General features: G+C 43.2%; 3 protein-coding genes across 3 annotated transcripts; all 3 read right to left on the bottom strand.

Annotated features, from left to right (window-relative positions):
• Window positions 1-697: 697 nt before the first annotated feature.
• On the bottom strand, window positions 698-3,781 carry LOC117554833 (extracellular calcium-sensing receptor-like). Its single transcript, XM_034229380.1, has 6 exons — window positions 3,678-3,781; window positions 3,297-3,582; window positions 2,352-3,176; window positions 2,035-2,265; window positions 1,744-1,867; window positions 698-1,611 (listed from the first exon to the last, which is right to left on the bottom strand). Exons 2-6 carry the CDS (start codon window positions 3,546-3,548, stop codon window positions 698-700), a joined length of 2,346 nt encoding a protein of 781 aa, XP_034085271.1. The 5' UTR covers window positions 3,549-3,582; window positions 3,678-3,781.
• A 4,485-nt stretch (window positions 3,782-8,266) lies between these two features.
• On the bottom strand, window positions 8,267-11,736 carry LOC117554840 (extracellular calcium-sensing receptor-like). Its single transcript, XM_034229389.1, has 6 exons — window positions 11,577-11,736; window positions 11,191-11,474; window positions 10,110-10,907; window positions 9,796-10,023; window positions 9,350-9,473; window positions 8,267-9,162 (listed from the first exon to the last, which is right to left on the bottom strand). Exons 1-6 carry the CDS (start codon window positions 11,716-11,718, stop codon window positions 8,267-8,269), a joined length of 2,472 nt encoding a protein of 823 aa, XP_034085280.1. The 5' UTR covers window positions 11,719-11,736.
• Window positions 11,737-19,100: 7,364 nt separating this feature from the next.
• Window positions 19,101-22,522, bottom strand: LOC117554830 (extracellular calcium-sensing receptor-like). Its single transcript, XM_034229376.1, has 6 exons — window positions 22,365-22,522; window positions 21,958-22,228; window positions 21,034-21,840; window positions 20,637-20,867; window positions 20,170-20,293; window positions 19,101-20,008 (listed from the first exon to the last, which is right to left on the bottom strand). The coding sequence occupies exons 1-6, from the start codon at window positions 22,520-22,522 to the stop codon at window positions 19,101-19,103; spliced, it is 2,499 nt and encodes an 832-aa protein (XP_034085267.1).
• Between the last annotated feature and the right edge of the window lie 359 nt (window positions 22,523-22,881).

The raw sequence follows: 22,881 nt of genomic DNA, 5'->3' as shown, positions 1-22,881 counted from the left end.
TATGTGTACAAGCACAACTCATATACTAGGCCCAACAGGCAAGACTGGTGTGCATAAACTAACATAATTTACAAACTTGTGTATCTCACTGACATCCTCTTAATGATTCTCTCTCATGTGTTTAATTATCATAAGCTGATGTTATTAACTAAGATAGAGTGTAATGTTTTAGATACATTAGAGTACAGGCCCTAAGTGTTGTATTTTTAAGTATTTATATGTTATGGATGCTGAATCAATTGTAAATTCAGAAATCCTAAATGCCTACATATTTATTATGTAGGCATACTGCACAAAAATTGTTTGTTATCTAGTTTACTTATATGTATATGTTTCATGTGCACAATAATGTCAATGTATATTTTTTCATGGCAACGAACAACAACAATGAGTGAACATTTCAAACATTCATGCTCATGAGCTGAGGTTCATTCTTGATCTTGGTTGAACAATAAATGAACAGTGATAACATTTTTGAAAAGGTGGGAAAACATTTTCGAAGTAATAACAGGTGTAGTTTATATAAATCTATATTTAATCAGTTGGTTTTTTTTCAGACATAGGTATGTGCAGACTTTTTCTCATATACAGTGTCACCTGAACATTTATATTTGTTCAGGAAGGTCTATATTTATATAGTAATTAGATATAATAGAAAACATATTGTATATATTAGAACAATTAGTTTACTGTTAAATTAAAGGGCTCTTTGGGTCCCTTTACCCAACAAATGTTTCTTTGTATTATGTTCAGGCTTTAATAAAATAATGTAGCACTTGGGCAAAAAAATACAGAACAGCATTCCATAACTGGAGGCTAGAATAGCAAATATCTCCACAGCCACAGTGAACTTCCCAGGAGAGCTGGCATATGCTGGGATAAAGGTGATCCAGACAGCACAGAATATCAACATGCTGAATGTGATAAATTTAGCTTCATTAAAATTATCAGGCAGCTTTCTAGCAAAGAAAGCAAGTAGAAAACACAACACAGCTAAGAGCCCTATGTATCCTAACACAGCACAGAACCCTACAGGTGACCCCAGGGCACACTCAAGAATAATCTTATCCTTATAGTGGTTCATATTTTTAAAGGGAAACGGAGGATTGATTGTCAGCCAAAGTATGCAAATTATAACCTGTATTAGAGTAAAACTCAGAACACTGAGTCTCTGCTGGGCAGGCCCAAACCACTTCATCATATTACTGCTTGGAAGTCTTGCTTTAAAGGCCATTAACACCACTATTGTTTTCCCCAGAACACAAGAGATAGAGAGGACAAAGGTGATGCCGAATGCTGTGTGTCGCAGCATGCAGGACCACTGAGAGGGCCGGCCGATGAAGGTCAGAGAACACAGGAAACACAGAGTCAAGGAGAAGAGCAGCAGGAAGCTCAGCTCAGAGTTGTTGGCCCTGACAATTGGAGTCTGTCTGTAGTGGAAAAATATCAGGGCTATAGTTATCGCCAGGCAGGCACCAAAAACAGAAAAGGAGACCAAGAGTATACCCATCAATTCCCCAAAGGTGAGGAACTCAATAGCTTTCAAATCACAGTTATTCCTCTCTTCGTTGGACTTGTACTCGGGAAGGCATTTGTCACATTTCACTGCATCTGAAAGCATAAAAATGTTTAGGCTGTACAGCACACACATCTTTAGATAGACAAATAAAGTGCTTGCAGTGATTTTGCCCCATAGAAACACGGTGAGTGCTAGCGTAAAGGCTAGGAATCCTGCTGTCTCACTTGTACTGTTGCTGAACCCCCCGTCAGCACAGGCGACGCAATCAAAACAGCAGATAGGCTTCCCTTTGACAAAAGCCCGACGCGTCCCTGGCAAACAGCTCTCACTGCAAATTGACCTCGGAACCTGTATCATAGTGACAGCATAAAGTCATTAATATCCTGATTAATATGGTGATGAGCTGTTTATTAATTTATTTTACTCAGTAATCAAAATAATAATGTATAAGAAAACAATGTGACATTCAACATAGATCTACAAATAAACCAACTAATTAATACACATGTACTTACTTCAAGATTCTCGCCTGCCCAGATGGCTCTCACATCTTCCTTCATCTCAAACTGCTGACCCTCAGGCTGGGAGGCATCATAGAAGCCAATAGTTTCAAAGACTATGTAACCTGTGTCATCCATCTGCCAGTTTACCAGTGCATAACGAGCCACTGGGTCACCCAACTCATCAAAGAACACATTTTCACCAATCTTGGTGGTGAAATTGACCTGTGTTAGGTAATGGAGCACCTTTAGGGAAACACATATGTTGTTAATAATATACATAACATACACAGTAGAATGAATTGAGGCACTGACTTTGTTTTTATGTTTACCTGCCATGTTTGGGGATTTTCCCTGTCAGCACAAGTATTGTTTTCAAAAGGCCCTTGTCCATCTTTGCATGTAAATAACATGTGCAATGCATGAGCGACAGCGTATGTGGCCTTATAAACATTATTTAACAAACTTGCGTCTGAAACATCTGTGAAGCGTGTGTTTGTTTCCCAAAGAGACTCCTTCCCTGAACAGGCTGGAACTGAACTCTGTGCGTGAGTCTCTCTTTGGGGCGTCAGGGTGCAGCCAAACGCCGTCTCCCACAACTCCACCAGTCCCTGGTCTCCCGCTGTGGTGGAGGGCCTGCTGTTAGCCAGGAACTCCTGCAGTCCAGGGATGTGAGCATTTAGTGCTGCAAAGCCCACTGCACCCTGCACCACAGCATAGTTTACTGGAGAGGCAATGTAGCGATACGTGATCCAGCCCTCACTGCCCACCCACTGCAGGCCTGTCACATTCTGAGCATGAAGCTCCTTAATAAGTATGTCAAGGTCTGTGCCATCAGCAAATGCCACTATTACCTTAGAGGTGGATTTCTTTATGATGTCTACTACCTCTAAGAACCGCTTTCTGGGATCAGTTCTGTAAATAGCCACAGAGTACTCAACGCACACTCCTTCCCTTTCTGCTGCTTCCAGGAAAGTGGCCATGCCACCATTACCATAGTCACTATTAGTTCTGATAGCACCCACCCAGGTCCAGCCAAAGTGTTTCACAAGCTTTGCTAAGGCTTTGCTCTGATAAAGGTCACTGGGGATGGTCCTAAAGAAAGAAGGATAGTCTCTTCTGTTGCTAAGACAAGCACAAGTTGCTGAATGACTGATCTGAAACACAGAAAATTAGCTAATATTTAGATGCATTCAATGCCTTGTACAAAACAGACATTTCATAAAACATTGTCAGATGTTATAATTGTTCTTACTCAACAACGCCAATTCACTCACCACAGGTATATGGAAGGGTCCCATGGTGCGTGCAATACCTATTGTAGAGGTAGATGTGGTTTCCCCTATGACAGCATGGACATTTGAGAGTTTGCTACAGCTGCCTTCCCCATTGTCATACCTATTCATGAGGTTTAGCGATGCCCTAATGGAGAGAGGGATACTGGGGCAGGAGTCAAAGATCCTGTAACCCAGTGTCACTCCTGGCAGCAGTTCTGAGCTGTTGTTGATTTCCCCTATGGCAAATATCATAGTATACGCATACTGAAGCTCTCCTGGGTCCAATCTTACAAAAATGATATATAAAAATTGATTCACACTTTAACATGAATAAATAACACATATTGTTAAAAGTTGTACATGTTTCCACCCCTCTCTTACCCTTCACACTGGATGGTTCCTGGGTTGACTTGGAGAGATGGATTGACACTGACTGGGTTCTGATGGAAGGAGAAAATGCCTCCAATGTTGATGTCTCCCTCCTTGTGAAATTGAGACTGTTCTTTTGTCCCATATGTCTGACACATAGGCTCACCTCCTCTGACGGCCAGGAGGGAAACAAGGAGCAGATCTGCTATCAGCAGCATAGTAGCTATTTACCACCCAATGCCCAAAGATAAAATCCCTCAACTCTGAGTGTTTTATAGTGTTTTCTTCCTACCATCACAAAGCCACTGGGGCCTAGTGTGAATATGTGTTTCGGTCAACTAATTACAGAAATTGTGGTGTGACTGACAGTTAGATGGACATATGAGAAGGCCTATTCTAACTGGTTGTGATCTTTGTTTTTAGCATAACCAGATCCTTACAATAATAATTTCAGAGACATGATATCTGGGATATCTGAGCTGTTTTTCAATAGTATATTTCATCTTTGAGTTTTTATTATAAGTTAAAGGATGAAAATACCTAAATGTTTGGACATTGGGCCAATGGATAAATATTATTATCTCAATAGGCTAACATATCCCAATACTCCAAGGAATCTAAAACCTATGGTGTTACATTCAAGAAGGAACTAAAATGTGTTTACGACATCAAATGTGGAACAAAGAAATAATTTAGAAGAAAAAGACAAAGTTATATAGCTATTTTGTCACAATTCTCATGTTATGTCACGTTTGTAGTTTTGTATGTTTGGGTGTTTGCTGTCATGTTTTCCTCCTGGGTTATTGTCTGGTCCTTTTCCCTGTGTTTTTCCTCCCGTCGTTCGTTTCCCTGGTGTATCTATTTGTCTGATTGTGTTCACCTGTTGTCCTTGTGTTTCTCCTCCCCTGCCCGGCTGTTTCTCGTCTCATGATTACCCCTCCCTGTATTTAGTCTCTTCCTGTGTTCAGTGTTGGTTCGTCTTTTGTTGGTGACTGAGTTCACCGGTGAGTGTTCTGTTTTGTCTGAGTTGGTTTCATTATCCTTGAAACAAAGGTTTATCAGAGTTATCTGCATTTGGGTCCTGCTTCCTCCACTCAATCGTGACAGTACGAACCAACCAGAAATGGACCCAGCAGATGATCCATTTGAGGTGGAACTACAACATTTTTCCTTTCATTTGGCTTGCTGCTATGATTGGTGGAAGGGAGCGTCCAGTGTTCTGCAGAAGGAGGCCGCTCTGGTAGAGGCGCACCGGTTGGCTATGGAGAAACCAGACTTGGTGAAATTCTTACCTGGCTGGATTTTGAACTTCCTATGGGTGTGTGATTTCCAACCTGCTGACTACAAATGTCTCGGTGTGTTCCGTCTGGAGTCAACCAGTGCTTCTGCCCCAGTTCCTGCTCCTGTCCAGGAGTCGTTTTCTGGAACTCGTCTGGCTTTTGGCGGTCCACGGAGCCTTCAGGCGGCTTCTAAGAGAAGGAGTCGCAAGTCCAGGCTAGCAGCCCAAGCCCCAAGAGCCATGATTCCGGTCCCAGTTCTGGCCCCAGCGGCCATGGTTCCGGCCCCAGCAACCATGGTTCCGGCCCCAGTACCGGGCCCACAGCCATGGTTCCGGCTCCAGAACCGGCCCATGCAGCCATGGTCCCTGCTACAGAACCGGCCCACACAGCCATGGTCCCAGCCCCAGTCCTGGCCCCAGCAGCCATGGCTCCGGCCCCAGCAGCCATGATTCCGGCCCCAGCAACCATGGTTCCGGCCCCAGTACCGGGCCCAGCAGCAATGGTTCCGGCTCCAGAACCGGTCCCCACAGCCATGGTTCCGGCTCCAGAACCGGCCCATGCAGCCATCGTCCCTGCTACAGAACCGGCCCACACAGCCATGCTCCCAGCCCCAGTCCTGGCCCCAGCAGCCATGGCTCCGGCCCCAGCAGCCATGGTTCCGGCTTCAGTACCGGCCCCAGTAGCCATGGTCCCAACTCCAGTTTCGGCTCCAGGACTGGCTCTCCGGCCGACGCCAGCTCCCCGTGTCCTGTCGGCGTACCGGCAGACTCCAGCACCTCGTCTCCTGTTGGCTCTCCAGCCGACGCCAGCTCCCCGTGTCCTGTCGGCGTACCGGCCGACTCCAGCACCTCGTCTCCTGTTGGCTCTCCAGCCGACGCCAGCTCCCCGAGTCCTGTCGGCGTACCGGCCAACGCCAGCTCCCCGAGGCCTGTCGGCGTACCGGCCCACTCCAGCTCCTCGTTTCCTGTTGGCTCTCCAGCCGACCCCAGCTCCCCGTGTCCTGTCGGCGTACCGACCGACACAAGTCCCCTCTCAAGTTCTCTCTCAAGTCCCCTCTCAGGTCCCCTCTCGAGTCTCTTCTCGAGTCCCCTCTCAAGACCCTTCTCAAGACCCATCTCAAGACCCCTCTCAAGTCCCCTCTCGACTTCCCTCTCAAGTCCCCTCTCAAGTCTCCTCTCCAGTTCCCTCTCAAGTCCCCTCTCGACTTCCCTCTCAAGTCCCCTCTCAAGTCTCCTCTCCAGTTCCCTCTCAAGTCTCCTCTCGAGCTACCTCCCGAGCTCCCTCTCGAGTCACCTCTCAAGTCACCTCTCGAGTCACCTCTCAAGCCACCTCTCGAGTCACCTCTCGAGTCTCCTTACAATTCAACTCTCAAGTTCCTTTTTGAGTCTCCTCTCCAGTCTCCTCTCAAGTCTCCTCACGAGTCCCCTCTCGAGTCCACTTTCAAGACACTTCTCGAGTCCCCCTCCAGTTCCCTCTCAAGTCCCCTCTCGAGTACCCTCTCAAGTCTCCTCTCGAGTCCGCTCTCAAGTCTCCTCTCGAGATCCCTCTCAAGGCACCTCTCAAGTCACCTCTCGAGTCCCCTCTCAAGTCCCCTCTCGAGTCTCCTCTCAAGTCCCCTCTCGAGTCTCCTCTCGAGTTCCCTCTCAAGTCCCTACCCACTGTCCTGGTCCATTGGAGGTTCCGCTGGGGGCCATGCCAACTCTATGCCCTGTCCCGTTGGGGTTCCCGCCGACTACTCTTCTGCCGGGGGTCCTGCCAACCCTATGTCCTGTGCCGTTGGAGGTCCCGCCGACGACTCTTCTGCCAGGGGTCCTGCCAGCTCTATGTCCTGTTCCGTTGGAGGACCCGCTGAGAGTCTTGCCAATCCCATGTCTTATTCCGTTGGAGGTCCCGCCGTTACCTGTCTCGCCGGGGGTCCTGCCAACTCCTGGTCCTCTTCCGTGGGGGATCCTGCCGAAGCCTGTCCCACGGGCTCTGGTTCCTGTCCGGCCGACACCGGGTCCTGCCCGGCCTCCGGAGCTGTCCCGTCAGCGCCTTCCTGCCCGGCCTCCGGAGCTGTCTGGTCTTCGCCCTCGAGCCCGGCCCTCTGAGAGCCGCGGTCTTCGCCTTCGAGCCCGGCCCCCTGAGAGCCGCGGTCTTCGCCTTTGAGCCCGGACCGCTGAGAGCCGTGGTCTTCGCCCTCGAGCCTGGCCCCCTGAGATCCGTGGTCTTCGCCTTCGAGCCCGGCCCCTTGAGTGCCGCGGTCTTCGGCCTCGAGCCCGGCCCCCTGAGTGCCGCGGTCTTCGGCCTCGAGCCCGGCCACCTGAGTGCCGCGGTCTTCGGCCTCGAGCCCGGCCCCCTGAGAGCCACGGTCTTCGCCCTCGAGCCCGGCCCCCTGAGTGCCACGGTCTTCGCCCTCATGCTCGGCCCGCTGACTCTTCCTGCCGCTGCCTTCGCCCCTCATGCTCGGCCCCCTGAGTTTGCCCACTGTGGTCTTCGCCCCTCCATGGACTCTACCTTGCCCCCAGGCCGTCCGCCCGAGATCCCTTCTGGGCCCTCCGCTGTGCTCCTGGGCGGTCAGCCCAAAACCCGTCCTCCAGACCCCCTCCACCCACCCTGGTGGCCTTAGTTTTGTGTCCCTCCTCCGGACCCCCTCCACCCACCCTGCTTGAGGTTTTGGACTTTTGGAATCCGTCCCTTGAGAGGGGGGTTCTGTCACGATTCTCATGTTATGTCATGTTTGTAGTTTTGTATGTATGAGTGTTTGCTGTCATGTTTTCCTCCTGGGTTATTGTCTGGTCCTTTTCCCTGTGTTTTTCCTCCCGTCGTTAGTTTCCCTGGTGTGTCTAGTTGTCTGATTGTGTTCACCTGTTGTCCTTGTGTTTCTCCTCCCCTGCCCGGCTGTTTCTCGTCTCGTGATTACCCCTCCCTGTATTTAGTCTTGTCTCTTCCTGTGTTCAGTGTTGGTTCGTCTTTTGTTGGTGACTGAGTTCACCGGTGAGTGTTCTGTTTTGTCTGAGTTGGTTTCATTATCCGTGAAATAAAGGTTTATTAGAGTTATCTGCATTTGGGTCCTGCTTCCTTCACTCAACCGTGACAGTTTTATCAAGTAAAGGATTTACTGCATTGCATTATTTTGAAAATGTTCTAGTCAGTAGATTTGAGAATATCAGAATTACAATTCAGCTTCAGGGATGCCATGCACTGATATTTTTAAGAGATTTTTTAAAACTGCAAATGTAGACGTACAAGTGCTACTCTGTTAAAGGCCTGCAATGGTTTTAAAATAGCATAGACGTTTAGGTTTCATTTTCATGTACACTAATTTTAAGGTAATTGTTATTAGTTTCTTCTCATCATTTGTTTTTTAGTATTTCTCTCTGGTCTTAACAGTAAAATATAACATTTTGGAGCAAATATACAGAAGAGCAACCCAAAGCTAGAGGCCAAAATGGCAAATATCTCCACAGCCACAGTGAACTTCCCAGGAGAGCTAACATACGCAGGAATAAAAGTGACCCATACTGCACAGAATATTAGCATACTGAAGGTGATGAACTTAGCTTCATTAAAATGATCAGGCAGCTTTCGAGCCAGAAAAGCAAGGATGAAGCACATCACAGCCAGGAGTCCTATATACCCCAACACAGCCCAGAACCCTATAGGTGAACCTACATTACACTCTAGAATAATCCTTTCAGTGGTATGAGCTGTATTTGTGTAGGGGAATGGTGGGGCAAGGGTTAACCACAGCACACAGACCAACACCTGCAGTAAAGTACAGCTGAGAACATTTGTTCTCTGAAGCACAGCAGAACACTGAGGAAGTGTGTTAGTCGGCCTTGTAGCCTTAAAAGCCATCACTACTGCTATGGTTTTAGCCAAGATACAAGAAATGCACAAGGCAAAGGTGATGCCGAATGCTGTGTGTCGCAGCATGCAGGACACCACTGTGGGCTGACCTATGAAGGTCAGGGAACACAGGAAACACAGAGTCAAGGAGAAGAGCAGCAGGAAGCTCAGCTCTGAGTTACTGGCTTTGACAAGAGGTGTGTGACGAAACCGGAAGAAGACACACAACACCACCAGTGTTAAAATCGCTCCAAACAACGAGAAAGCAGTGAGCAGGGCACCCATGGTTTCGCCATAAGATAGGAACTCGATCACCTTTGGAACACACTGGCTGTGATCTTCATTTGACCAGTACTCCAGTGGGCATGGCGAACACTCGGCAGAATCTGAATAGAAAACATGGAACACTGAAATGTGTTTGTACTGTAAGCAGCAAGTGAGACTTAAGCTCATACTGTATGAAATAAATAATGGCCTTTTAATGTTTAGAGACTTATTGGATTGACACTGGAAAATATATACTTTTTTTACACATATTAATATATAATGAGTTACAGTATAGATTCTACTCACTGTTGGATTTGGTGATCTCTCCCGCAGCACAGGCAATGCAGGAGAAACAGCAGATGGGTTTCCCTTTAATCACAGCCTGCCGGAAACCTGGCGGACAACTCTCACTGCAGACAGACACAGGCCTCTGTAAAAACACAGCTCAACTCATCAGTTACTCAAAGTTAGTTGGCCCTTAATTTATGAATGTTATTTTCTTTCTTAGTGTCTCTAAAAATTATATTTTTTCTCATTGATCTTACACGTAAATCTTAAATGTGAAAGTGCCAATCCCAGTCTGTAATATATAGAGTGAAGGTATATGAATATATATGTGAACATTTTGACATCATTTACATTGGAGAATTTACCTTTTTATTTGGTCATTAATTATGGAAATGTCTCAGGGAACAGTTATGTATTTGAAAAATGACCTCCACAATGAGTATTTTATACCAAACTCTTTTTACCGTTAGGGATCCAGCAGCCCAAGTTGTGTTTATTCCATTCATTATAAACTGCTTTTCATTTGGTAGTGATGCATCATAGCTCCCTACAGCCACAAACACAGTATCTCCTGCTGGATTTCTCTGCCAGTTCACCAGCTCATAGGTCGCTGCAGGGTCTCCATTTCTATCAAAATACACACTTTCTCCTGACGGAAGGGTGAAATTCACACTTTGGAGGTGTTTCACAACCTACCAAATGAGAACAGTGGTGAAATATTGTAAGATTATTATTTATTTTTTATTCAAATAATTTACTGAATGTATTAACCTGTTACCTGTTTTGGCTCAAAGTCATCTTTCCAGATACACTGAGGATTCATGGCATCACCACATTTTAACATGTTATGCATGGCATGAGCCACAGCATACACAGCCTTATACACATTGCTGGATATCCTTAGCTCTGACACATCTGTAAAAGGATTGTTGATGTCCTCTAGTATCTCCGAGCCTGTGCACAGGGTCTGACCATGGAGACCGGACTGAAAACTGCAACCAAATGTGGCTTCCCAGAACTCTCTCAGCAGATTATTATGAGGGTCTTGACCTGGGTTTACTTGCAAAATAAACCCTTTGAGGCCTGTGATCTTTGTTTTTCTGATGGCAAAGCCCAGAGTCCCTGTCAGGATTCCTGAGTACCTCTTAGTTGCCAGACGACCTGCCGTAATCCAGGACTCACTGCCCACCCACTGCAGCCCAGTGAGGTTCTGCTTCAGGGCTTCCTCAACCAGAATGTCTATATCACCCTGAGCTATGAAGGCAACTAAAACTCTTGCAGTGCCACTTTTTATCACTCTGACCACCTTTGCAACGTTTCCACTGGGGCCTGTGCTTGATATGGCTTCTGAGTATTCAATGCAGACCCCCTCCTGGTGTGCGGCTGTGATAAATGTTGCCATGCCATTGTTACCATAATCATTGTCACTTCTAACTGCCCCAACCCACTTCCAGCCAAAATGCTTTACCAATTTGGCCAAGGCTCTGCTCTGATAATAGTCACTAGGGATGGTTCTGAAGAAAGAGGGGTACTCCTTTCTGTTACTCAAACAAGCGCATGTGGCAAAGTGGCTGATCTAACAAAAAAGAAGGGAAACAAAACATATTTGTTTAGATTTCAGATAAGTATTAAGTAACACATTTTAGCAAAATAAATGTTCACCATTGTCTGTCTTTTTCCTCAATCTGCATATGTGCAAACTATGTAATCCTAACCTAAGCATAGCCCTGAAACAAACCACAATAATACCAGTATTAAGTCTTTGTTGATGGTTGTTATATGCTAGATATACACAATTGGAATCCTTTTGCATAAAAAAAGGGAAATCAGTCCAAACATGAAATATTATAAACATTTACCACTGGTATTTGGAAAATCCCAGAACTTTGTAGCATCACAATTGTTGAGGAGGAATCAGAGGCTCCGATGATGGCATGAACAGATGACTGGCTTGAGCAGGTTTTACCCAAAGTCCTTTCCTGTCCATTCAATAGACCCATCACTGCTCGCGTTGAAGTCAGTGTTGAACCACAGCTGTCAAATACCTTATAACCAATCGAGATATTAGGCAGCAATGAGCTGCTATTGTTGATCTCCTGGATGGCAAAAATCATTGTTTGGGCAAAACGAAATTCTCTTAAGTCTATTCTGAAAAGAGAAACAATTGTTTTAACTAACAGTTTTCTTACTTACATGTTTATTTATTCTTTGATGAAACCAACACAATAGAAAAGAGACATGAAACTGTACCTGGAGCATGTGAGAGCTTCTGGAACATCTGTAAAGGAGAGAGAAGGCTTCGATATTTGGCTATGGATGGAGAAAGCTCCTCCAATTGTTATATCTCCATCCTTAGATAACAGAGGAAACACTGGGTCTCCCAGCATCTCACAGTATTCAGTGTTCTCTGCTCCAAAGGCTCCCACAAAAATCACAAACAGTAACATAGCACAGAAATGGTCCAACATCTGGAATAATCTGGCACACACATATACATACACACACACCTTTGTTATATTTATTGTTATTATTACAGACTATATATCTCCTTTCATGGGCAGAGCTTCTGCAGATGATGACGATGATGATGATGATGATGATTGAGGTCCTCTTATCGAATCACTGTTAAATAATGTCAGAGCGCTTTGCTGTTCTTGCTTTGCAACGGTTTTTCGCTGACCGTTTGTAAGACCAATATGTCAAAACGTTTTAAATGAAATTGCATCATATGATGGGGTAACTCATATCCTTTAAAAATATATGCAAACTTAGAACCGAAGACGTTTTTTTTCTAGCTGAATATGTGCACAATAATGAAAAGAAAAAAAAAGAAAATGTAAAATCCATAATCATGAAAATATCTGAAAATATTAAATACAAGGTGTTTTATTCACACAAATCTGAAAACCAAAACATGCGGTAGTGCATTGGTTTTATAATACAATTATACATTTATGAGAAAATAATTATATTGTTCAAAAAGTAATCACATAACTTAACATGGTAATAATCATTTGTGGCACTTTAATGTTTCCAGACTGGGTGACCAATAATTAGCACACAAGAGTTTATTACCCTGACAAGCAGTTGTGCATAGAAGAAGAAATACATCTATTAAAAGTTGTGGAGATGAAGACTATAGCTTTAAAATAGTTTGGTGCAGAATATCTTTTATATGACATTTAAATCCCTTGTAGCCGCTTGTCTGTAATCAACCAAATACATGATGTGTTGAAAATGTGTGCAATTGTTAGGAGTCTGGCTTTGGACATATGTGAGGAATACGTTCAGTCACAGACTCATCCCTTCTCGACACAGCACTAGGTGCCTCGGACAGTCTTTGTGCCTGTAGCCATCAGGCTGCACAACCAAGGGTTAAGCCTGTAACCCAGGGCCGGTTCTAGCCAATTTGATGCCCTAGGCAAGATTTTAGCTGCCCCCCCCCCCACATTTTATCTAGGCCTAGTTAACATTTATTTATGCATATTTTTGTATCTCTCCAGTTTTAAACAATAGTTTTGGTTTACTTTCCTATAGTCTACATTGAAATGATTTCAAACATGTTTTATCCCAATCATTATATAAAGGAGTGCCTTTGAAATATGTGTTTACATAAATTGTGATCAAAACGTTTGGGGCTCACTGAGATAACTTAGACTAAAGTTAATTATCTAAACACTGAGAGTCATTTACCTCACTGAGCATCTCAGTCTGACACCTTGTTGTAGAAACATCTTCTTCTTATATCCGTTAGCGCAGCTAGCATCAGATGCTAATAACAACAGCGCCGGTACCGGTGCGCCCTCTTTCTCTCCCTCGCTCGCTCCCACGCTCACTCGCACTTTGGCTGTGAGCTGCGGGCGCCAGATAAGCCAACATCCCCCACTTTCATCAGTTACAGCGCACATCGTACAGGGCAAATGAAACGCGTAACCGGGATGAAAATGATGTTACATTTACTTAATTTAGTGGGAATGCAGATACAGCATTCCAACTATCTGTTATGCTACGCACAAAATTCTTTATTATTCCGCCGGGTTATTTTGCACCTCTTCTTCTCCTACATTCCACATTGCAGAAACTCTGTTCAAACATCAAAACGTTCAGCTCGGTCGGGAATCGATGGCTATTACTTTTCTTATTCATAACTTTCATAATTCCAGAGATAAATCCCATAATTCATCACATTTTTAACATGGAAGTCAATGGAGAAACTCTTCAGACTTGAACAATCTTCATGCACTTTCAACTGCTCCTTCATATTTAAAAAGTTACACATCTTTCTGACATTATTCGTGTAACACAACTTTTAAATCTGATCCGTACTTAGAGATATTAAACATTGTTTAGACCTTGGTAAAGAGGCCTTCTTCAGATTTTAGAGTGCGTGATGTCACAGCTAGAGTGGAGGACAGATTCTTTTAAACCTGCCATAATTCCCAAACCCTACATTCCTGAGACATAATCTTTCATGAAAAACGTAGGAAAACATCTCGTAGCTTGAAAAATTAAAAGAAATTAGGCAAAAATAATTAACTGCTTCTGAGGGCAGGAAGTGACAAAAACTTTCAACATGTCTCCATTAAACCCCATTGTAAGTTCAGCCTCATCTTTCCCCACCACAGCACCTGCACACCTTTAGTTAATCTGACAAAAAGGCCACATTATTAACCCGAAAGTACACAAAAAGTACACTTCAGATGCTCAAGTTCCTTGACATGCTTCACGCTTTGAAATGTCACCGATATCTGTTACGGTTCTTCAACAAAACGTTCACATGTAAGAGGTTTAACTCTCATTCAGAACAATGAAAATGCTCTCATCTCACTGATTACTGCACATCACCATGGACACCTTTGATCTCTGGACACGTTGTTAGCTCAAATATAAACACTTGATTTGATTGGTCAAATGTTGCTAACCCCACCCCTTTCACGTGAACGCGCTCTCAGCTGGAAAGAGAAACCCTGACTTGATTTAGCGAGTTGATAACCAGCGTCTTGAGACCGCTTAGCGAGATCTCGTTTGTTAGGGTTATTTAAGATAACTCAAACATATCCAGGGTATGTTGAACTGGCTTCGTAGAACAGGGCACAGGTGGCTGCATAGCAGCGCTAATGTCAAAGACACAAACATTATACATTATATTTTTATTTTACCAGGATGCGACAAAAATATTTGGGAAGGCTTACCCGCCACCCCTGCCGTCGACGCTCGTGACACAGAGGGCCTCATCACATAACTTTTGCATGGGGCCACAAGTTGGCCAGGGGCAGCCCTGATTTTACCACTACTGGTTCCCTCGTCTCAGAGTCAATGGGATTCCCTCGTCTCCGAGTCAATGGGATTTCTCCATAAGATTTTGGAAAAAAGCTCGAAATAAGGTCTGTGGTTGACACAAATTTAAGAGGCGGATCACGTTTTGTTCTACAACATTAAATACATCAGCAGTGACCTGACTGGTGATTTTTGAAGAGTTTACGTGTCTGAAAAACGATGGTTGTTAACAAGTGGCTGAATAGGACTACAGAAGTTGTCGAGGACGTTGTACGTCATTACGCCAAACACGGAAACACTCCGCTAAGTTTGTTTTCCCCTGTTCTGCTTGAAAGCAAGTACCTGCGCTCTTGCAAACTGTTAAATAAACACTTCAACTTGTACAATTTTTAATCTGTATTTTTGAATATCGATTTTAAGTTGGCGTGACATTGAAGTCGTGCAACCCTGCTGTAGTTCGTTTATAGCATAACGTTAGCATTTTGCTTCTGGCGATTCGATTTATGATTAGAAAATTATAAAAGTAGGATAGACATGTGGATATTATCCGGCTGAACAAAACGTGCATTTATCAAACAGGTTAGTTTTCAACAGACCTTATTTCAAGCTATTACCTCGGTTAACTTTAGACATCGTAAAACAATTGTAATATATATTTTATCGTAGATTATAAATGTTACTGACACCAGCTATAATATGTACCTAGTTAAAAAAAAAAAAGTATAAAATTCATTAAAATTTAAGTATTTTTTAATGAGAATCTAAAATGTGGGAAGAGGTGGGGCGGCACCCCTAGCGCCCCTATGGGTCGGCCGCCACTGGAACATGGTCTGCAAAGTAATGTCCCTGAATAAAGTAAGGTTACTGTCAGGGTGTGTGGAAAATGGGACCCAAGTGCAGTTTAAAAAAGGACTAAAAAAGGTAAGGTAACAAAAAGCGAGCTTTATTAACCAAGAAACTAATTACCAGAAACAAAACCGGGGAGCATGACAGACAGGAACAAACTTACGACGCGAACAGGCAGGAGACACGGACAAGCATAGGTGACAGGGACATGAAATGATGAACAGACATGGAGCACAGGGGAAGACAAGACTAAATACACAAGAAGGGTAATCACAGGACAAGACCCAGCTGGCAGGGGAGGCAGAAACACAAGGGCAACAGGTGAACACAATGAGGCACAATCAGACACAGGAGGGGAAACTGACGCCAGGAAGTCAAACACAGGAAGTAGGATCAGACAGACACAAGGGCCCTTTCTCATTTCTCTAACTCCCCTCCTCGACTCCCCTCCTCGACTCCTATCCTCGAGACTTAGTCCCGCCCACAGGAGATGCGAACGGAGGAGTCGAGGAGGGGAGCCGAGGAGAGAGGAGGGGAAGCAGCAGGCGGTTAGAGAAATGAGAACTCCTCTCCTCTGAGCGGTCATTTTAAAGAGACGTCCATTAATGATGACAGGAGGTACACAGCCCTCTGTCTGATGGACAGATGTGTTCATGACGACTTATATATTTACTTTTAAGTAATTCACAGTGCGGTATAATGAGACAATAACAGGCTACAGATGCGGACACACACACACATATATATATATATATATATATATATATATATATAAATAAATACCATTTCAGAATCAAACAGAGCACTCTCATAATAACGTAACACTATCAGAGACTGGATATATATCCCCCCCCCCCCCCTCTCTGGTCGCTACAATGAGGGAAATCAATTACGGGCCAAAAGTTTTATTTACAAGTATTAAAAGTAAACAGAGGACACCAAACCAACTGAAACCTGTCTGTCCGCTGCATCAACGCACTGTACAACACACACACCTACACACTGTACCACACACACCTACAGCTCCTAAAGCATATAACAGGCTACAGCCGTGTTGTATTTTATTATGTGAAGCACTAAATGGTTTTAGAAAAATATCGACTCTTTGTTTGTAGATATCTACTAAACTACAGCAAATAGCCTACAGAGAGTAATGTAGCCTGTTATACTGAGTGATATATATTTTACACACTGCTTTCCTTTCTGCACGGACCTCACAGCTGTTCTCTCTGTAAACATCGCGTTGCGATGAGAGCAGTTAATAAAATAATATCCAGGGGATGCATGCAGAGCTGGCATTGGCTGAGATAAGTCCGGCCGTGACTATTTAGAGGCTTCTCAATACTCAAATGTCCCCTCCTCGACTCCTCGGTCCTCGGTCCTCCGTTAGTGACCCGGAAATGAATTTCAGCGCGCCATTTTGAAGGACGTCTCATTTCTCTAAATGCACACCGAGGACCGAGCATCGGGCGTCGAGGAGGCTCTCTGGAGGAGCTATAACCGAGGATACACTGATGGTTCCTTCACGGCTCCTCCGCGGATGCATTTCCGGGAACGGTGGAGGCGTGACGCACGGCCGGACTTATCTCAGCCAATGACAGCTCTGCATGCATCCTCTGGATATTATTTTAGAAACTGCTTTCATCGCGTTGCGATGTTTACAGTGAGAACAGCTGTGAGGTCCGTGCAGAAAGCAGAGCAGTGTACAATATCACTCAGTATAACAGGTCTACATTACTCTCTTTATTTGCTGTAGTACAAAGAGTCGATATTTTTCTAAGACCATTTAGTGCTTCACATAATAAAATACACAACGGCTGTAGCCTGATTATGCTTTAGGAGCTGTAAGTGTGTGTTGTAGGCAGTGTATATGTGTGTCTGTGTGTGTGTGTGTGTGTGTGTGTGTGTGTGTGTGTGTGTGTGTGTGTGTGTGTGTGTGTGTGTGTGTGTGTGTGTGGGTGTGTGTGTGTGTGTGTGTGTGTGTGTGTGTGTGTGTGTGTGTGTGTGTGTGTGTGTGTGTGTGTGTGTGTGTGTGTGTGTGTGTGTGGTACAGTATGTAGGTGTGTGTTGTACAGTGCGTAGATGCGGCGGACAGACGGGTCTCAGTTGGTTTGGTGTCCTCTGCTTACTTTTAATTTAATTTAATTTCAAATCTTTATTTATACAGATAAATCCCATTGAGATCATTGATCTCTTTTTCAAGGGAGACCTGCTCAAGTAGTTCCACATGAAACATAAAAACATAAATAGAACAACAAAAGGACATCATACAGCATCATTTACATAATTATCCACATAAACAGGTACCAATAGCTTCCGATTGAGTAGCATCCAACCGAGCTTTAAAAACATTTAGTGGCACCAGATTGTTCAGTTTCCATTTAATTTGCATAATATTCCAAGACAGAGGAGCTGCGCATCTAAAAGCTGTCTTCCCTAAGACAGTCCTAGCAGTTGGCCCATTTAATAAAATGCATTCGATCTCAGGCAGTAGCCACTTACAATTTTCCGTGAGATCAGGGAGCAGATATAAGATGGAAGTTTCCCTAACATGGCTTTGTATGTTAGGGAAACTTCCATCTTATATCTGCTCCCTGATCTCACGGAAAATTGTAAGTGGCTTATTATTATTAGTGCTGAGCTCTCATACTTTAAATTGCATATATTTATATAAATATATTTGTGTGTGTGTGTCCGCATCTGTGCCTGTTATTGTCTCATTATACGGTATACCGCACTCTCAATGAATTCAAAGTAAATATGTGGGGGAACAATGTTCAGCTGATCTAACAGAGATTATAAAATACAGCGCGCTATGACAAAACACTCGACAGCTGATGCAGCTGTTGCCACATAATAATGAACGGACGTCGCTTTAATATGACCGCTCAGAGGAGAGGAGTTCTCATTTCTTTAAACGTCTGCTGCTTCCCCTCTTCTCTCCTCGGTTCCCCTCCTCGGTCCTCCGCTCGCATCTCCTGTGGGTGGGTCTAAGTCTCGAGGAGGGGAACCGAGGAGGGGAGTCGAGGAGGGGAACTTTGAGTATTGAGAAGCCTCTATGGAAACATCTCTGTTCCCGGAAATGCATCCACGAAGGAGCCGTGGAGGACCGTGGAGGACCCATCAGTGTATCCTCGGTTATAGCTCCTCCAGAGAGCCTCCTCGACGCTCGATCCTCGGTCCTCGAAGTGCATTTAGAGAAATGAGATGTCCTTCAACATGGCGCGCTAAAATTCATTTCCGGGTCACTACCGGAGGACCGAGGAGTCGAGGAGGGGGATTTGATGAAAGAGAAAGGGCCAATGATGAAAACATGTCAAAACAAAAAGGTGGAAAATGAAAACAAAAACCCAAAACCATGACAGTTACGATGTTTTATTTTAATAGCTTTAATATATTTGGGGCTACTAAATAACAAACAGTGCACGAGAGGTTATAAAACTATTTTTTACATGTTTTTGTGAAATATAAATAAAGTTGAAATGAAAACACAGAAAGTCATGGATGGTTTAAACTTTTAACGGATTTATTCATATGAAATACAAATTATCCTAAATGTCAACAATTAGTGTAAAACTGCAAAATGTTTCACTGCAAAATTCAAGCCAAACCATAAATCAAATCAAATACTTATTTTTATTTGTATTTAATTGGATTCAGTTTTCCCCATCAGATGTTTTTTTGTGTTCAGTTCAGGTTTGAGTACAATAATAAAACATTTGGGTGCAAATATACAGAATAGTAGCCCATAACTGGAGGCCAGAATAGCAAATATCTCCACAGCCACAGCGAACTTCCCAGGAGAGCTGACATAAGCTGGGATAAAGGTGATCCAGACCGCACAGAATATCAACATGCTGAATGTGATAAATTTAGCTTCATTAAAATTATCAGGCAGCTTTCTAGCAAAGAAAGCAAGTAGAAAACATAACATAGCTAAGAGCCCTATGTATCCTAACACAGCACAGAACCCTACAGGTGATCCCAGGGCACACTCAAAAATAATCTTATCCTTATAGTGGTTCATATTTTTAAAGGGAAACGGAGGATTGATTGTCAGCCAAAGTATGCAAATGATAACCTGTATTAGAGTAAAACTCAGAACACTGAGTCTCTGCTGGGCAGGCACAAACCACTTCATCATATTACTGCCTGGAAGTGTAGCCCTGAAGGCCATTAGAACCACTATTGTTTTCCCCATAACACAAGAGATAGAGAGGACAAAGCTGATGCCGAAGGCTGTGTGTCGCAGCATGCAGGACCACTCAGAGGGCTGGCCGATGAAGGTCAGAGAACACAGGAAACACAGAGTCAAGGAGAAGAGCAGCAGGAAGCTCAGCTCAGAGTTGTTGGCCCTCACAATAGGAGTCTCTTTGTGAGTCAAAAATATGACTGATGTCAGAAGAGATAGAAAAACGCCAACACAGCCAAATCCAGTTAAAAGTGCTCCCATGATTTCTTTGTAAGACAGGTATTCAGTCAATTTCGGAAGACACTTGTCTTTATTTTCATTTGGCCAAAACTCAGGTGGACAGATCAAACAATCAGGGGAATCTGTGAAAGAGAAATACAATCATTACACTAAAATAAGAAATAATCAAACAATAAAATGTACAAATATTATATTATATCAAAAAATATAAATGTATTGTTGCTCTTTCATATATCCCACTACAAAACACATGAAAATATTCAATTTTCAGTGATTTACTCACTTGTCTCATTACTTATTGTTCCCTCAGGGCACTCAAAACAGTCAAAGCAACACACAGGCTTCAACTTATTCATGACCTTACGAGTCCCTGGTGGGCATGGTTCTCTGCAGACAGACCTTACGACCTGAAAAAATAAAATCTGGCATGTAAAACCCACAAATGAAACAAAATGTTTTTGTATATCATGGACATATAGTTCATTAAGTTCTTATAAAGTATAAGGAACACAATTAAATTAGCTTTTTTAAAGTACTTTGTACATTACATTTCAATTTTAACTTATGATTATAAGAACTTTTGTCCGTTATCTTGTGTGGGTTACAACATATGTAATGTCTGCAATACTGTGTTTTTAATCATCAAACAAATCTGACTTATCAATTAGTTTTCTATCAAGTAAAGACCTTCTATCTATCTCACAGTTTGCATAATACAGTATGTGGGGACTGACACTCTGTTGATTTTACCTTATTCTTGTTTCCTCCCCAAACAATTGTGGTGTTCTTTTTTAGTTTGAACTTTTCCCCCTCTGGAAAAGCGGTATCATATTGACCGATATTTACAATATCCACAGAGCCGTCTTCTTTCATCTGCCAGTTAACTAATTCATACTGAGCAACTGAGTCTCCATTTTCATCAAAGAAAACCTTCGCTCCATTCTCTGTTGTGAAGTTCACGTACTTAATGTGTTCCAACACCTATAGAGGAACAATGATCAATTTAGCAATCATAGACTTAACATTCGAATGGTACACTAATACCTTATATAATATGATATTTATGTATGTGTTGCATTTACCGCAAAAACCAAGAATCACTCAATAATAAACAAATAAGTTATATGCAAATACAAACCGAACTTACAAGCTTAGGCTCAACTTCATTCTTGTTTACACAGGGCTTTCCTGTGGTAGGATTTGAGCCATTTTTACATTGCAAAAGTGCATGAAGGGCATATGCCACCAAGTACACAGCTTTGTACACGTTATTCTCAGCCCTGAATTGTGTCACGTCTGTGTAGCCATTGGAGATAGTCCTGAGATCCTCTGTGCCAGTGCACATAGTAGAGATATTTGATGAGGAGAAGGTGCAGTCAAAAAACATCTCCCAAATTGCTTTAACCATAGCACTTTCTGGTTCATCCGCAGGTTTAAAGTTGAGCAAGAATTCAGCAAGACCTGGTATAGATGACTGAGGCAGGGCAAAGCCCATTGCCCCCTGCAAAATGTTTTTTATCTTGACAGAAGCTAGGTCTACCTGTGTGATCCAAGACTCACTACCTAGCCACTGCTTTCCAGTTATATTATGTTTTTCAATTCTTGACAGTAACGACCTGGTAAGAGACAAAGACATAAACAACAGGACCACATTTGACGAGGATTCCCTTATTGTCTTTACAAAAGGAGACATCTGCCTTTCATTTAATCTCCATGAATAAGGTAATGTGTATTCAACACATATGCCCTCCTTTTTTGCTTCCTTAATGAGTTGAGCGGTTCCTTGTTCTGAGTACAAAGAGTTAGCGTAAATAATCCCAAACCAACGCCAGTCGAAATATTTCATGAGCTGCACAATACCGATGATTTGAAAGTGGTCACTTGGCACAGTTCTGAAGAACGAGGGGTACCGTCTTCTGTCACTCAAACAAGCACAGGTTGCAAGATGGCTTACCTTCAAAGCAAAAACAACAACAACATGCAAAATACAGCAAATAAGAATACAAATATTTTAAAGATGGAAATATATATATAAAGCAACAAATTGGACACTACAGTTGTATCTATTCACCTGTGGAATGGATAGTGGGCTTAGTATGCTGTTTATGCCTTCACTCACTCCAGAAGATGAATGGCCTAAGAGAGCCTGGATGTGACTTCTGCAGCCTTTTGAGTCGTCTCCATTTACAGCTTCTGCAGCTACGTGTACCAGGTTTTCACTCCCACAGCCATTGAACAGCCTATAACCCAGACTAACTCCAGGAAGAAGTTCAGTATCTCTATTAATCTCTTCCACAGTGAAAATCACCGTTCTGGCGAATTTCAATTCCCTGGCATGCCACCTGAAAACATAATGTTAAGTATTGGAACTTTACTAATAAAGAAGTTATTAAAGCTGAAACACACCAGACATATTGTTAAACTTGCGATTTTCATAAATTGCATTCCATTTTTATAGATTATATTTTAAGCACTTACCCTGTGCAGTATTCATTTGGCAAAGCCTGGTAGCCATTATCCTTCAGTTTACGAGTACTGGTTATAGAAAATACTCCTCCTATAATAAGATCACCTTCTTTTGAAAACTCCATAAACCCTTTCTGCCCAATGAAATTGCATGTTTGGTTTTCCGACATTGTCCTTGCAAGCAGAGTGAATAAGATGATAGTGATCCAACCCATCATGAACCACCCTCCCCTTCACTAAAGCACTTCTGACCTGGAAGCTGACCTTTATAGTTTTTCTTTACCACATGAGAAACATCATTAGTCAATGCGAGCACAGTCTCAATTCTCAAAAGATAATTTTTGTTTTTCACTGCACTTCAGAAACTAGTCTTGCTGATTGACAGCTGATTGACAGTTACCTTTTTTAAAGGTCCCATGTCATGCTTTTCCGGTTATTACCCGTCCCCTTGTGTGTTATGAAGGTTTTTATGCATGTAAAACGGTCTGCAGAGTCAAAAACCCTCAAAGTACACCCTGTAGGGAGTAAA

Source organism: Gymnodraco acuticeps, unplaced genomic scaffold, assembly GCF_902827175.1.
Source record: "Gymnodraco acuticeps unplaced genomic scaffold, fGymAcu1.1, whole genome shotgun sequence".
Lineage (NCBI taxonomy): Eukaryota > Metazoa > Chordata > Actinopteri > Perciformes > Bathydraconidae > Gymnodraco > Gymnodraco acuticeps.
This window is presented reverse-complemented; position numbering and strand designations above follow the sequence as displayed.

Bases quoted from the DNA above. Each gene is read 5' to 3' on its own strand.
- LOC117554833 (XM_034229380.1), bottom strand. From the start codon at position 3,548: ATGATATTTGCCATAGGGGAAATCAACAACAGCTCAGAACTGCTGCCA. The intron at 2,266-2,351 runs GTAAACATAAAA...GTTTCCCTAAAG, and splicing joins AAAATCCCCAAACATGGCAG to GTGCTCCATTACCTAACACA. The intron at 1,612-1,743 runs GTGAGACAGCAG...TTATGCTTTCAG, and splicing joins GGGGTTCAGCAACAGTACAA to ATGCAGTGAAATGTGACAAA.
- LOC117554840 (XM_034229389.1), bottom strand. From the start codon at position 11,718: ATGCTGGGAGACCCAGTGTTTCCTCTGTTATCTAAGGATGGAGATATA. The intron at 11,475-11,576 runs GTTTCATGTCTC...TTTTCAGAATAG, and splicing joins TCTCACATGCTCCAGGTACA to ACTTAAGAGAATTTCGTTTT. The intron at 9,474-9,795 runs GTAAAAAGAGTT...GTGTTTTTACAG, and splicing joins GGGCTGCTGGATCCCTAACG to AGGCCTGTGTCTGTCTGCAG.
- LOC117554830 (XM_034229376.1), bottom strand. From the start codon at position 22,522: ATGTCGGAAAACCAAACATGCAATTTCATTGGGCAGAAAGGGTTTATG. The intron at 22,229-22,364 runs GTAAGTGCTTAA...TTATGTTTTCAG, and splicing joins CCAAATGAATACTGCACAGG to GTGGCATGCCAGGGAATTGA. The intron at 20,868-21,033 runs GTAAGTTCGGTT...GTTCCTCTATAG, and splicing joins ATGAAGTTGAGCCTAAGCTT to GTGTTGGAACACATTAAGTA.